General features: G+C 62.5%; 1 protein-coding gene across 10 annotated transcripts in view; it reads left to right on the top strand.

The window, feature by feature from the left end:
- SRCIN1 (SRC kinase signaling inhibitor 1) overlaps positions 1-15,425 on the top strand; it is a 70,587-nt gene that overhangs the window by 41,565 nt on the left and 13,597 nt on the right. For all 10 annotated transcript variants that reach the window (XM_040537114.1, XM_040537113.1, XM_040537117.1 and 7 more), the window contains 10 exons: positions 9,324-9,516; positions 9,667-9,865; positions 10,448-10,541; positions 10,951-11,780; positions 12,159-12,251; positions 12,362-12,405; positions 12,729-12,907; positions 13,054-13,229; positions 13,470-13,600; positions 14,529-14,676. In XM_040537114.1, the coding sequence (XP_040393048.1) occupies positions 9,324-9,516; positions 9,667-9,865; positions 10,448-10,541; positions 10,951-11,780; positions 12,159-12,251; positions 12,362-12,405; positions 12,729-12,907; positions 13,054-13,229; positions 13,470-13,600; positions 14,529-14,676 (2,087 nt within the window). The remainder of the gene's footprint in view (positions 1-9,323; positions 9,517-9,666; positions 9,866-10,447; positions 10,542-10,950; positions 11,781-12,158; positions 12,252-12,361; positions 12,406-12,728; positions 12,908-13,053; positions 13,230-13,469; positions 13,601-14,528; positions 14,677-15,425) is intronic.

The raw sequence follows: 15,425 nt of genomic DNA, 5'->3' as shown, positions 1-15,425 counted from the left end.
CCCCGCAGACAGGGGATGGGTGGCAGCTGCTGGCTGCAAATCTGGGGCTCTCCAGTCATGGGTTTTGGGGGAGGATTCCTGCGGAGGGAGCCGGCATTGCTGTGTTTGTCAGGCTCAGGACGAGCTGAGATGAGCAGATGCTCGTCGGCTGGCGCTGTCTTTGCGGAGAGGGGTACGGGAATTGTGCTGCGCCCAGCCGCTGTGGTCCTGTGCACCCCGTTGTGTCTGCAGGTTGTGCTGCAGCCTCCTACCCGTGCTCTTCTCCTGTCCTCCTGCCCTGTGCCCCCACGAAGGCAGCCCAACGCATCCCTGGGGCTTCTGCACTTGCTTCTAGATTGAGCCAGCCCTGCTCGTCTCACGAATGCTCCTTCCTGCCAGCTGGGTCAAGCGGTGTGCTCGCACGGAGCCATCGATCCAGCCTCTCCATGGCCACTGTCACGTTGCTGCCAGTCCCCGAGTCCCCCGCCAGGTGCCCAGCCGCCTTCCCACCACCTACAGCCACGTCCCAGCTCCCAGCCATCACCCCAGCTAGTGCTCTAACCGGGGCATCCCGCGGGGTTTGCATCCTGCACCGGCTCCCTCCCTGCTGCTGGGGTGCAGCCCCGTGATCCTGAGGAAGGGCTCATCCCCTTCTCCCTCCCTCATCCCCTTTGTGCTGTGTTCTCATGCTTGGCTTTCCTTCCAGTCCCCCGGCGTCCCTGAAGGATGCAGTAATTTGCTTATTTTTGGAAGATGCTGTCACACGAGGCAGTATTGCCGGAGAGCAGGAGATTGGAAGCGGCTCCTGCTCGACCCGAGTGAGGGAAAAATCGCTGGGGTAAATGTCCACGTGGGCACTGAGGTGGCTGGGGCAGAGCCAGGACTTTACCCTCACCCCCAAATCCATCTCCTGCTGCATATCCCTCCCCAGCCCCGACAGCCTCATCCCCAGGGATGACCTCAGCCCCACTCTCCCAGCCTTGCTTTGGAGCACCTGCTGCTCTGCCCTGAGCTTTTGGGGAGGAATTGGGTGTTTTGGGGCTGAACGCAGAGACATGGTGATGCTGCCCGGCTTCCATCCCATCCCTGGGGCAGAGCAGCTGCCTGGGCTGGGGAGGGACGGCACCGAGGCGTGTTTGGGTGGCAGGGACCAGCAGCTGTCAATATTCATGAGGCTGCAGAGGAGCCAGGCTCTTAAATATTCATCAGGCAGGCGAAGGCTGCGGGTGCCAGCAGGAAGGGGAGCGACGTGGTTAAAGGGGGCAGGCAGCCACCCGTGGCCTCCGCTGAGCCGGCCGGGTGATGTCCGGGTGCAGAAGGGTGTTTGTGCATGGAAACACTACATCGCAGTGCCAGGCACCTTCAGCGTGCCAGCGGCGCGTGTGTTTGCAGGGCAGGGGTGATGGGTGCTGGTGTCACGGCGGTGCCTGCTGCAGGGGAGCCCGATCCGAGCTCGCGCCCAGCTCCTGCTCACATCTGGCTGCCGGTGGCGGGCTGCGCACATCTGGCGGGGACGGCCCCTTCCTTTAGTCAAGGGGTCTGCTTTAAAAACTAATCCGATTTTAACGCTAATCCTGTTAACATTGAGATCAGGATTAATTCTGGGTTAATCGGGATAATCCTGACAAAATGTTGAGCATTAGACGCTGGATGAATTATTGTTGCCGTGAGTAGTACGCTTTTAATTCGGTGGCGAGATCCAGGTGGGTTGAGAGGGAAGGGGGTCAGTGGAGACTCGTGGTATGGCCCTTCATGTGGTGGTCAGAGCACCCTGAAGCTGCACCTCTCATTTCTTCCACCTTTGCTGCTGCAGCCCCAGTTTCCTCCAGTTCTTGTTCCTTTTACTCCCGGCTGTGCATCTCCTGGCTCCTGTGTCAGGAGGCAGGAGCTGGGCTCGTGGAAGCCCCTCCTTGCACAGGGGTTTTGATGAAGTTCAGCTCTCCTGGCTGGCCGAAACACGGCACAGCGCCGTGGGGAGGTTCGGTGCAGCCGATCGGCCTCAGGGAGCAGGGAGCAAGTGCCCCGAGTCAGGACGTGCGGGAGGAGACTGAAACGATGCGTGCCGCACTGGGACAGCCTGGGGCAGCTCCCTCTGAGCTGTTTGGAAACTTGAGAGCCCGGCGAGGTGATGCCCGGTGCCCTGCGTGCTGTGCCTGGCCGGGATGCTCGCTGGAAGGGATTTGCAGCCAGACCCATAGTGAGGAGGCAGCTGCTGGAGCCGTGTCCTGTTACCTGGGCTCTGCTCCTCTTACAAGGCCGGCAGGCTGCTGACTTAGTCTCCGGGAGCATCAATAATTGAGGATGAGCAGAGTTCATTAGGAATGAATGAATGAAGCAGTTTGCGATGCGCTGCCTCGGTTGGTGTTTCCTTCCTCTGTCTGCGGAGGGGTCAGCGCCGTTTCGGGTGGCAGCAAAGCTCCTGGTTGGTGCCAGCTGGGGGCTCTCAGGGGAGTTCTCCAGACGCTGGACCAGAGATCGCTCCTGCAAGGCTTCAGTGCCCCAGCCCCAGGCTGCGAGTGCTGGGAGGGCAGATGGCAGGGCAGGCACCGCTGGGCTGCAGGCCGGGGCTTTGGCCCCACGCTGGCTCTTCCTGACCCCCAGCAACCAGCTGGGAGCCGGCTGGCCTGGCCGAAATGCTGCCGTGACTTTTTGATGGGGCGAGGCAGGCGGTGAAGCAGAGGGGCAAGCACTGCAGGCAAAACGTCCAGAAATCCCTCCCGCCCCTCCCTGCCTCTGTTCCTTTCCAGAGCTTCAAAAAAAAAAAGTTAAAAATTTCAATTAAAATTTTCCTTGGAAACGACAGACGCAGAGCTGCGGGAGGGACAGATGTTGTTTTTCTCCCAGCTTTGCTAACAGCTTTGCTTGCCGCTGACCCTTGCTGGCAGTGCAGGGACAAGCGGCCGCAGCCCACCAGGTCCCACGCGGTCCCCGTCCCCTCTCCCTGTCCCCACGCATCCCCCACGTGCCCAGCACTGGGTGCTGAGCGTGGCCCCACTCCGTGGGCAGAGGCTCTGTCCGGAGGGGTCGCTCCCTGCATGGGTGCATCGCAGAAGGATAAAATCACAGAGCCTTGGCTCTGCTTTTCGTGGGACAGCCCGGTGCAAGCAGCAGCGAGGGGAGGCGCTTGGGGGTTACAGCTGCGGTGTCAACACGAGGGCTTTCCCCATGGGAGCTGCTCCCGGTGAGCTCTGCGCTATACGAACTGACTGCGTTGCTCCCTGGCTCCTGCCCTGCACGCCGGCCTGGTCTGCTGGAGGCAGCGCTATCTGGTCGTGGTCTCATCGCCGCCCGCAGCAATCGTCCCCTCTGGCTCGAGTGACCCAAGGTCTGGGATTTTAGGCCAGGAGACCTCAAACACCATCCCCAAGGGGTGTGCGCATGGGTAGGGATGGGAGGTGTGGATAATGGCTGATAGAAATGGATTTTATATATTTTTTTGTAGACAGGGAGAAAATATCCTTCTCCTCTGCTCCCTGCAGTGCTGGGAGAGCCCGGTGGGGTCTCATCCCTAGCCCAGCCCCATCCATCGGGGTGCTGAGCTCCCATGCCCACCCCAAAACCTCAGCACTCCACCAGCTGGGACCTGCGGTCAGATGCTGGATTAACTGACGAGAAGGGGATTACGAGGAATTAATCCAGATCAGTGTCCGACCAGGGGCTGCGGCCGGGGCTTTATGTGCTCGGTAAATAACCGGTTGCCTTGCTTTGCCCAGGGCTGGGCTCGCCAGCGCCGTGCCAGCTGCTTCCCAAGCTGGCCAGGGCGGATTTCGGGGGCCTTTATCCCGATCGTGCGTCCCGGTAGAGGGGACGCGGAGCGGGGCTGGGGGGCAGCTGGCAGAGCAGCGCGGGACCTGCGCAGGACCCTGTCCTCCCGCAGCAGGGCGATGCGCCCCCAGCCCGGCTGCCCTGAGCGCCTTGCAGCGCGTTATCCCTGCGAGCACGGCGGGATGGAGCATGGCAGGATGGAGCGTGGCCGGGGCAGGGCTGGGGGCAGCTGCCGCCCCCCCATGTGGCCGCCCTGCTCCAACCCAGCTCGGGCAGCCGCGTGTGGGCTTCGACTGGAGGTGCCAAGGTCTGCGCCTGGGGCCGGACACTGCCCGTGACATTAGCACGGCAAGGGCTGATCCTGCCCAGCTGCGGGTACAGGTCTGTACTGGTGCCTGCGGGCTGAGTTCGGGTGGTTCTGGGGAGGGAGAGGGGCCGGGACGGAGCTGGGGCTGAGCTGGGCTCGGAGCTGGGTGGAGCGGAGCCGTGCGCCCTGGGAGCATCTCAGCGGGGTGCGGAGGGACCCCCCTGTGCTGCCCGGTGTCGGTGCTGCAAATGCTCTGCTTCCCGTGGGCCAAACACGGCATTTTCTGAGTGCTGCTGTGTGTGTGTCTGATGTGCAGAGGAGCAGCAGAAATGGGCCGTAAATGGTTGCTTTTTCTAAAGCCGAGTACAAACCACCCATGGAGCCCTCCTTGGGCAGGGGCGAGGCGCTGTCCCTGCTGGGACAGACCCTTTGCTCCCTTGCTGGGGGGTCTCTCTGCGGGGTCAGGCTTGCTGCCTGGCGCTAGCAAGTGGGTGGAAGAATTGAGGAGGGAGATCAGCTCTGGTGGCTTTGAGTCTTGCATGGGAACAGCTGCAGAGTGCCCTGCTCTGTCCCGAGGCAGGATCTGTCCCAGCACATTGCTTCTCGTGTTTTCCTCCTGTCTTCTTTCAAAAGGTCCTGGGTGAGGTCAGTTGCTGCTCCTCCTCCCCTCCCTGCCAAAAACCTTCTGCCCCCTTCTCCTCCCCTAAACACTCCCCCCCCTTTCCCTGCCTCCATTGTGGGTCTACATCAAGACCGAGGCCTGCCCCTAACCATTGGGGTGGCTGCGGCACCCATCGCTGCAGCACCCATGGGAGAGCCCCCACCTCGCCCAAGTCCTCGGAGCACCGCTCAGACCTCAGCACCCTGGAAGCTGGCAGGGAGGTAAGGGAGGGAGCGGGGCAGAAAGGGGGGATGGAGACAAGGGGCGGGAGGAGGAGGAGAGAAACATCCTTATCTAGCCAGGCAGATATAACGAAGCTGCTTCAGCACTGACAGGAAAGGGATTGTTGGAAGTTTTAGGAGCTAAAAGAATTGCTTAATTGTCTTTTTTTAGCTCTGGGGAGATAAAAGACAAAGGCCCCCCCTTTCCCCATCCCACCTCTTTTACATAAGGCTCCCAGGGCAGCACAGAGCCGGGGTGGGGGGCTGCCTTCCCAGGGGGCCTGGGGAGCCCCATGCTCTGCGAGGGGCTTTCACTGGGCAAATCACCAAAGCAGCACCCCTGGCGCTCTCCCAGGCCGGAGATGCTTTGCTGATGCCTCTGCCCCAGCAAGATTTCCTCTGCTTTAGTGTGCAGGAGGCTACCGGGGGCTTTAAAGTGCCCCGTGGCAGGTGAGCAGGCACGTTTCATCTTGGGGCAGGCTGCAGTCACCCTGCCCCTGGTGCCTGTCACCGCAGCCATCGCATCTCTGCTCCCCCCCGCCCCGAAAGTGAGCTCCTTGCTGGGCTTCCTTCCCTCGTTGCCAGGACTGTAACAGCTGCCTGGTGGCCTTGGGCAGCTTTGTTTTGCTCTTGGGCACTTGCGCTCCTCTGCTTCCCTTCCGTGCTCCGACCATGAACCCGCTGCTGCTTCCCACGCTCGGGGCCGTGCCGTGCTCCCAGGGCAGAGCACGGGGCCCCCAGCACTGCCCAGGGCGCTCAGCCCCGCGGGGCCCCCGGCTCCCAGCACACGCGGCCGTGGCAGGAGTCAGCCGGCACTGCGTTACCCCTGTGCTGCGATGCTCGTTCAGCAAGAAATGGGTCATCTCCCAGCGTGGCATCGCTGCGGCATGGGGACGGCGAGGGGGATGCTCTCCCCCCTCCATCCGGCCGCTCGCTGCCGCCGTGGATCTCAGACACTGCGGGGAAAACCTCGGTGCCTGGGGCGCGTGGGGGACATCGGCTCTTTGGAAGCTGCAGGGTGCTGAGCTCTGCATCGGGGCTCTGAGCTCGGGCAAAACTGTCCCTGGGGGCATAACTGAGCAGGAGGGGACCGAGCACCTTTGCTCTCAGGCTGGGGGGTCCTGAGGTCTCCTCCATGCAAAGTGCTCCTGCACCCGGGATTTATCCAGCACCCCCAGATTTATCCTTCCCCAGCTGCCACCAGCACAGCTCTGGTCCCAGCACGGCTGCAATGTCCTGGCAGAGCATCAATCCTTTCCGAGCCCGGTCGCGCAGCCGTGGGGCCACGCTGTGCAGCAGGCAGGGAGATAAGGCCCGGGGATGAAAGGTGCTCTGAAGGAGGAGGATATTCCGCTCCTTGGTGTGCGCTGGGTGCTTGGCTGCCGCAGCCTTTGATATCTCGCTCCTCAGCTGCAGGGCGTGACACGCTCTTGGCCAGACAGAGAAAGAGATTTCCCTTCTGGAGTCGGCGTGAGGGCTGATGTTGGTTTTCATCGTGCATGGGAATGAAAACTCAGCCCCAGCACCTGAGCATGGGCCCTGGCAGGTGCCTGTGGAGCCGGAGCTGTGTGTGCCCGGGGAGGAGGCAACGCCACGGCCTCCACCCTGGCATCGGGGCAGTGCTCGGCCGAGCACAGTGTTCCCCCTGGCAGCTCTGAGGGGCCGTCAGTAAAGTCCTGGCAGTGGAGTTGCTGCCCCGGGCACTGCCCAGCCCAGGGCTTAATCTGGTGCCCGGCAAGGCAGGATTGCCCCCCCCCCAGGTATCTCCAGGGAAGCAGGAGCAGGGATCCGGGTGCCCATTTGAGAAGCCACGGTGACGGATGAAGCTGCACAAGGGTGCTGGGTCCTGACACGTGGGGGTGTGCTGAGGGTTTGGTGGACATGAATGGGTCCCAGCTCCTTCAGCAGGGCTGCGAGCGAGGTAAACGGGGCTGGGGGAGCGCACCAGGGCTGGGGGAGCGTGCCGGGGCTGCCGGGTCCTCCCCATGTCGGCTGCTGACAGGGGCAGCCGTCAGGATGTGTGGGGGCCGAGCTGTCAGCAAACGTATTGCCTGATAGTGGGATAAGTCGTTAGTGAGGCAGAGCAATGAAAAACAATTCCCTAGGAGTCGTGCCATTAATTGTCCACAGGAGGCCAAGGAAGGAGCTGCCAGCTCCTGCCTGTGGCTCTGCCAGCTGCTGCGGGGCTCTGCAGGTGCCCCAGCCCCGTGGGTGCCCCCCGCCAGCTCTTGTGGCTGGAATGGCCACCGGCAAGAAAGGGCAGAGACCCCCCCGCAGCACTGGGGGCTGCTCAGCCCCTCTTACACCTTGGGGAACGATGCAGGCACCGATCCTGCCCCTGCTGGGGCTGCGCTGCCTGGGCGCGTCCCTTCGGCTGCTGCTTCCCCTGGGCTCGGCGCTGCTGCTGGTCCCTCTGCATGCCAGGCTGAGCATCAGGCTAATGATCTGAGCGGTCCCTTCCGGGCCAAAAATCCATTAATTTTCATCTTGCTGGGATTTTTTTCCTTCTTTTTTTTTTTTTTCTTTTTTTTTTTGAGGATGCCATAATTAGCTCCGTCAGAGCAGCTTAATTACTCGAGGCTGGCTGAAGCCCCGGGGTGGAGGCAGAGGGCAGGCAGGGTCCGGGCTCACTGGGGCCAGGAGCAGGGGCAGCTGTCCCCAGCCCACCCCAGCCCACGGCCCCGCTGCGTGCCGTGCGTTAGGGTGCTGAGCTGGGATGTGCACACCGCAACCCATAGCAACAGTGATGCGACGTGGCAACGGCGATCTCAGCCGTCCTGTCGTGCTTCGTGCTTTGGGGAGGGAGAGACAGAGACCACTCCCCCCCCCCCCGGACGAAATCCATTTTTTAATGATTCTTTTCTGCAGACCGAACGCGTACTGGGGACAGGGTGTTGGCTCGGGGTGGGATCCCACCTGGGATCCCACCCGATGGAAGAATTTCAGCATCTGTGCTGCCTACGAGCCTTGCGCTGAGACAACAACAACAAAACTAAGCAGTCAATTTTCCAGCAATTAGCTACAGCGAGAACATTTCAAGTCCTAGAAAACCCCGCCCCACAGGATTAATTAAATCCTCCAATTAATGTCTAATTTAAATGACGATGATGGCTGTTATCATTTCATATTGATTTTTCTTTTTGGTCTTAAAATAGAGCTGTTGTCCCTTCCACGCCGCCTTTTCCACACCCCGGGAGCTGTTTGTTCTCTCTGTTTGATTTGCCCACGTTAAACATGTGTCTGGAAAATCAAGCCTCGCGTTCCAGGCATTGACAGGCAGCGTGTGCTCCGCCGAGCCGCTGCGTGGGTGGGCACCTGCGGGACCCAGACTTGCCTGCGCAGTGTCTGTCTGTCTGTCCGTCCGTCTGTCCGACCCCTGGCTCAGCTGTGGACGGGGTGGATGCAGCCCCTGGGCACGACTGGGCTGTGCCCTGGCACCGCTGCTCATTGAGTTTATCCTGCACAAAGTCCCCTTCTGCCCGCCAGGGCCACCCCATAAATTGCCCCCGACTTCACCCCGACCCTGGAAGGGGCAGGAGCAGCTCCAGCCGTGGCCGCTGCTTGCACGAGCACTGCCTGCCCGTGGGGCTGGGGCTCACCGAGCTGCTCCTGGCTCACACCCAGCCCTTGTGTACCCATGGGCGAGCCGTTCCGGGAGGGTAAGTGGGTGCCAGTGGGTGTCACTGGGTGTCAGTGTGCTGACCTCTACCTAGCAGGCACCATCCTGTCTACATGCACAGAGCCCACATACAGGGCTTAAACACATTTGTGCGGAAAGCCCGTGTCTGTAGCCTGAATTTCATGCAGGGGATATATGCCTGGCCATGTGAAATTGGACTCCTGGCATATTAAATTTTCACTGCTGTAAACCCAAACCCATTACTTTCCCCCGGCTCAGGCAGCCATAAACCTTGCCGCTGCTTTGCTTCCAGAATAAGCCAGGCATTTATGTTTCCCGGGAGCTGGTTCATTGGCGTAATGGATGTGTAACCTCCTGTAATTGCTAAGGTTATTCCAGTGCTCGCATGCAAGCCCTGGCTCTGTTACCAGCGATCGCTGCTTTTATTTTGAGTGGGTTGCTGGAGGAGAAACTCAAAGGCGCCTGGAATGGTGCTGGGAGGCTTTGAGACGCGGAGTGCTGCGAGCCTGAAGTGGGAAACATGGGCACGCCTGGGTGTACATCCTGGGGCAGTGGGCAGAGGGGGTGCTGAGCCCAGAGATGTGTCCAGGCTGTGCCTATGGGTTCAGCTGGGAGGGGGCTGAGCACCCCCAGCCACGGCTCAGCTTTGCCCGCATCCTGCACGAGGCTCCGGGGGAGCGGAGGGGCCCGGGGCAGGGCAGGGGCACCCAGCACCCCGCTCCTCTCACCTCCCTGCTCTCCCCTTTGCAGACCAGGAGCTCCCGGCACTCGCAGGGCTCCCAGCCTGGCCTGGCCGACCAAGCCAAGCTCTCCTTCGCCTCGGCCGAATCCCTGGAAACCATGTCGGAAGCGGAGCTGCCGCTGGGCTTCAACAGGATGAATCGGTTCCGGCAGAGCCTGCCCCTGTCCCGCTCCACCAGCCAGACGAAGCTGCGCTCACCAGGTACCGGCACTGCGGGGGAGAGGGGGGGCGGGCTGCCCTGGGGCTGGGAGAGGCACACGGGGCACAAATCCTGCCCATGGCACGTCACCAGCATTGCACTGGGGCCAGGGCTCACCTCACCTCACCACTTTCTGCGCGCTCTGCTTGCAGGGGTCCTTTTCCTGCAGTTTGGGGATGAGACGAGGCGCGTCCACATCACCCACGAGATCAGCAGCATGGACACCCTGCACGCCCTCATCGTCCACATGTTCCCCCAGAAGCTCACGATGGGGATGCTGAAGTCTCCCAACACTGCCATCCTCATCAAGGACGAGTCGCGCAACGTCTTCTACGAGCTGGAGGATGTCCGGTGAGGGGCAGACAGATGTGGGGGGGGCTCAGGAATCCAGCCCAGGCTCTCTGCTGGTCCCGAGCACCCTGGGCCAGCTCAGGCAGGGAACAGCAGCCTCCCAATGTTCCTCCTTGCACAAACCCTCGAGAGCTTGCTCACTCCTGGCATGGGGTGCTGAGCACATCAGCTTGCATTTTCCATCCATCTCAGAGGCAAGCCGATGTTGGCAGCCTCGCTGCCTGCGGTCGTAGTCCGGTGTCCCCCTTTCGAGCGGGGATGGAAAGACCCTTGCAACGGGGAAGGATTTCCTTGAAAATGGTGGAGGAAACAAAGGGCTTGTGGGGGGTAAATGCCTTCAAAAGGGACCACAGCAGGCAACGCTTGCTCATCTCTACTGAGCCAAACCAGCCCCTGGTGCTGCAGACCCTGACCTAGCATCTCTCAGGGGATCCCTGACATTGATTTCTGTTTCTTTGAGGGTGTTGAAGACGGAGACATCAGTAGTCTGCAAGCAGCAGGGGGGGCATGGGTGCAGTCCTGGGGCTGGGAGGCTGCCTGTGCTCGCAGGGTGCCGGCTCACAGCTCTGCCTCTCCTTGCAGTGATATCCAGGACAGGAGCATCATTAAAATCTACAGGAAAGAGCCCCTGTATGCCTCCTTCCCAGCCTCGCACATCACCAACGGCGACCTGAGGGTAAGGGGCTGGGTGTCTGGGGCAGGGCAGAGCCCCGGGGTTTGGTGCTGGGCTCTGGAAGAGGGAAAGTGATGGAGATGGAGGGCCCGGTAATTGCCTGTGTTTGTGGAAGGAGTAATGACTGCCATTCCTCTTCCCCGGTCCCAGCATTGTTAAGTGTTACTCTAAAAGAATGGATGTTTGGGGCCTGACAGGGGGGTGATAAACATGATAATTTGGGGATTCATCAGAATAAATCATCCTGCTCCTGCGGATGGGAAGGAGGGAGCTGCTGTTTGCCAAGGCCAGGTGAAGACATGCGAGCTGCAGCTCCTGGTCCTTGGAGGGGGACACTGGGGCAGGGGCTGGGACAGGGAAGGGGCCCGGCCCGCAGGGTCACCGTGCTGATGATCCCTGCCCCTTTCCGCAGCGGGAGATGGTTTACACCTCCCGGGAGTCATCTCCCACCCGCCGGCTGAACAACATGTCCCCAGCCTCTCACCTAGCCTCCAGCTCCCCTCCGCCCGTGCTGCAGTCCTCCTCCCCGTCCCGCTCCCGCATGTCCTACAGCGGGGGCCGCCCGCCCTCCTACGCCGGCAGCCCCGTCCACCACGGCGAGCGCCTCTCCAACCTGCCGCCCGCGCCGGGCGTCTCGCCAAGCCCCAGCGCCATCCTGGAGCGCCGCGACGTGAAGCCGGACGAGGACCTGGCCGGGAAGAACATGGTGCTGGTGAAGAACGAGGGGCTGTACGCCGATCCCTACAGCATGGTGCACGAGGGCCGGCTCAGCATCACCTCCACCCAGTCCCTGGCCGGCATGGGGGACCCTTTCGGCTACTCCGGGGGGCTCTACAAGCGGGGCTCCGTTCGCTCCCTCAGCACCTACTCCGCGGCCGCCTTGCAGACGGAGCTGGAGGACAGCCTGTACAAGCCCAACGCGCAGATGTACAGCGACACGTACGGCCCCGGCCTGGGGTTCCGCATGCCCCCCTCCTCCCCGCAGAAGATGGCCGATGGCCGCCTGGTGGACGTGCAGCCAGGGCAGAGCCCCCACAGCCCCTACTCGGGGCCGCCCAGCCGGTCCTCGCCCGTCCGCCAGTCCTTCCGCAAGGACTCCTGCTCCTCCGTCTTCATGGAGAGCCCCGTCAGCAAGCCCCGCAACCCCAGTGCCTCGGGGCCCCCCGAGCTCTTTCCCGGCCCCAGCGACCGCCCGCTCTCGGGGTTCAGCTCCCCAGTGCCAGCCAAGGATACAGAAACGAGGTGAGGGAGGGCACGGGAGGAGCGTCCCCGTGGAAATGGGCTCTGCTTTCAGGTCACCGTCCTCCGATGCAGGCGGGGAGCTGAGGTGGAGCAGGGCCAAGTTTGCCCCAGTCCATCCCAGCAGAAGCACTGGGGCGGGCGATGAGCACCGAGCTGTGCGGGGCTGGGGGAGCCACCTGGGGGTAGCAGGAGGCAGCAAGAGGGAACAAAGGGGGTTGGGTACGGCAGCTGATGGCTGCACTGTGCCCCCTGTGCCCCCCCCGGGACCTGCATGGACCCCAGCACCTGGTGGGTGAGCGCAGGTGAGGCCAGGACAAGCCGTGCCATCGGGGGGTCCGCGGTGCCATGCCCCATCCTCACCCCCTGCCTCCCTCACAGGGAGCGGATGGAGGCGATGGAGAAGCAGATCGCCAGCCTGACCGGGCTGGTGCAGAGCGCGCTGCTCCGCGGCTCCGAGGCAGAGACCCCCAGGTAAGGGGCAGGGGGGCAGGCATGGACCTGGGGGGGCCTCCTCCAGGCAAAGTGCTGGAGAGGGCAGAGGTGCCTGTTCCACGCTCACCCCCTCCTCTCTTTCATTGCAGTGAGAAGACAGAAGCCACCAACGGCGGGACCCCCCCATCAGCGTGTAAGTGGCAGGGGAGAGGTGCAGAGCCACCTCCCCGCAGTGCCCCCCATGTCCCGGGGCTGCCGTGGGTCCCTGGCCCCAGGAACTGTGCTGCTGCAGCCCCATCCCATGCCAGAACCCGGGGGGGCCCCATCCTGCCAGGGGACGGCTCTGATCTGGGCTCACCTTGGTGCCAGCTTGGGGACAGAGCTGATGGCGGTTTTGGAGGCCAGGCAGAAGCAGTGCTGGACTGGAACAGAGTGGGGAAGGAGAGGGTTTCCCAGGAAAACCCCGCTGGGACGGGGTGGTGCCTTCCCTCAGCAGCTTCTGCTTGCCCCCTGCAGCGACCAGCCGCAGCGGCATGGGGACCCCGGTGCCCGCGCCCCCGCCACCCTCTGCCACCAGCACGCCAGCGGGGCAGCCCACGGCCATCACCCGCCTGCACATGCAGCTGCACCTCCACGACCTGCAGCAGAACGCCAGCGACCTCCGCAACCAGCTGCAGCAGCTCAAGAAGCTGCAGGTGGGTACACAGGGGGGCCCCGGCCCTGCCCAGCTCTGGCTGGGAGGCTCCAGCCCGGGAGCACAGAAATCCCCCTTTCCTGGTGACCTTTTTTGCGGGGCAGCTTGCCCAGCCAGCAGCCTGACCCCCTTCCCTCGCCCCCCCAGCTGCAGAATCAGGAGACGGTGAAGACGATGCTGCGGCGGACGGAGACGGAGATCAGCGTGCGGGTGACCGATACCATGCGCAAGCACGAGGACCCCCTGCAGCGCCAGCGCAGCCTGGTGGAAGAGGAGCGGCTCCGGTACCTCAACGAGGAGGAGCTGATCACCCAGCAGCTGAAGTGAGCACGCGGGGGGTGTCCTGGTGCCCTGACGCCCCCCGGCCACATCCTCTGCTGGTGCAAATCCAGGTGCCGCATGGCACCAGCCCCATCCCTGACCGCGTGCCCAGCGTGGGAGGGAGGACACAGCTCTCCTCTCCCCCTGTCCCATGAGGACCTGCCCGTGGCCACCAGCTCCTCCCCGGGGTCTCCAGCGTCCCGGCACAGCAGTGACACCCCGGCCCTGCTTTGTGCTCGCAGTGACCTGGAGAAGTCGGTGGAGAAGATCCAGAAGGACCTGGCCCACAACCACCGGCTCATCCCCGTGCAGGAGCTGGAGGAGAAGGCCGTGGTGCTCAAGCAGCTGGGGGAGACGCTGACAGACCTCAAGGGTGAGGAGGAGGACGGGCGCTGCAGGGGGGGGAGGACGCTGTCAGCCTCTATTGGCGCTGCTGTGTGGCTCCGGGTTTGAGTAAATGCACCTTTTGGAGCCCGTTCTGCTGTACGTGGCTTGTTCATGCCCCAGAACAGGCTTCCCCCCGTGCCAGTGCAGGGCTGCGTCGCGTGTCCTACAGGCTGCCTGGGTGCAAGGGCTGCGCCCCGTGCTCCTGCTCTGTGCTGCTCCCAGGGATGGGTCCCTGGTGCTCTGCCGGTGCCAAAATCATCTCAAGTCCCTCCGCCAGCTCCCACGTGCTTGGCGCTGCTGCCCCAGGGGACCTTGCTGTCACCCCCCTGCACGCACTGCAGCGATTTTGCTGCTCCTGCAGTCTCCTGTCCCCGGCTGTCCCCACCCTGCCTTCCCCGAGCAGACGCCCTGCGCCTCGATTCGAAGTGGCAGAGCTCCTGCGTGCCGCAGCGTGGGCAGACGGAGCAGGGACTTGGCAGAAGTCGCTGAGGCTGCGAGAGGTGGGGGGGACAGCAGGGACATGGGGAGGGCCTGGGGGCACGGGGCAGAGGTGGGAGCAGCTCCGCTGTCCTGCAGTGAGATCGGATGATGCTGAGCAGCTGGGACAAGTGCGCGAGGCAGGGGTTGGGCAGCCAGAAATGACCTGCTCTGTGTCCCCTGCCACTAAGCCTGCAGGGTCCCCGCAACTGAGCCCCTGGCTAGAGGTCAGGATCTGTGCCCAGGGCTGCAGACTGCAGCTGCCAGGGGCTGGGGCCGGTGCCTGCGAGAGACAGGCAGGGATGGGGGGCACGGGGGGGTGGAGAGACAACAGCCTGGGCTCCCCGGGACCCATCCGTCCAGACACGATGTCTGTGGTGGTCTCAGTGGGTGTGGGGTCCCCTGCAGTGCCCCCTGACCCCCCTCTCCCACCACAGCCCAGTTCCCCAGCCTGCAGAGCAAGATGCGGGTGGTGCTGCGGGTGGAGGTGGAAGCCGTGAAGTTCCTCAAGGAGGAGCCCAACCGCCTCGACGGGCTGCTCAAGCGCTGCAAGACGGTGACAGACACCCTCGCCCAGATCCGCAGGTGAGCACTGCGCCCTGCTGCCGAGCCCCCAGCCCAGCCCCTGCCCCGCAGCCCCTGGCGCTGCCCCTGCTCCACCTCCTCCTTACAGCCCCACACAGCCCCGCGGTCCTTCCCTTGCAGGCAGGAGGGGGCTGTATGCACCTTGGAGGACACAACCAGGCCCTTCGGTTGCTCCTGTGTCCTCCACCTGTAAGCCAGTGTCCTCTCTATGTTAGGGGTCAGAATTCCCAGAGCCATTGAAAAAGGGTTCATTTTTTCTGCTAAGGAATTAAAAAATGCCCTTGGTCCTTTCCAGGGCGTACGTGGGAACCCCTCTTTCAAAACCAGTCTTTCCTTATCACCTTGAAAATACTTGATCATATATCTGCATGCAATGGAGACACTTGATGTGGTCAGAAATCTCTTTCCTGAGGAACAGAAAACTCTTCTGATGGAGAAAATCCTCTCCCCGATCCAATAACGATGGTAGGCTGGGCCGTGCGCGGCCGCTGCACCCACCTGCCTGCTCTGATTACGAAACCTTTCATGAAAGCTCACAACTTGGCCAAGCTCGAGGAGTGCTCCGCCACCGGGGCTCGCCTCAGGCTCATTTCTAGCCTGGTTTTCTATGGAAATGAGCTCGTATGATCACACAGCGCATGAATCTGCCTACCTGTCATTCCCGTTTCCTAATAACTTCTGAATCCAAAGGGCAGTTTCAGCCAGATCTGACAGAGGGGCAGAATTCGGAGGGATCCGATTTCTTCCAG

This window comes from Cygnus olor, chromosome 25, assembly GCF_009769625.2.
Source record: "Cygnus olor isolate bCygOlo1 chromosome 25, bCygOlo1.pri.v2, whole genome shotgun sequence".
Classification (NCBI taxonomy): Eukaryota; Metazoa; Chordata; class Aves; order Anseriformes; family Anatidae; genus Cygnus; species Cygnus olor.
The sequence above is the reverse complement of the archived record's forward strand: the minus strand, read 5'-3'. Positions and strand labels throughout refer to the sequence as shown.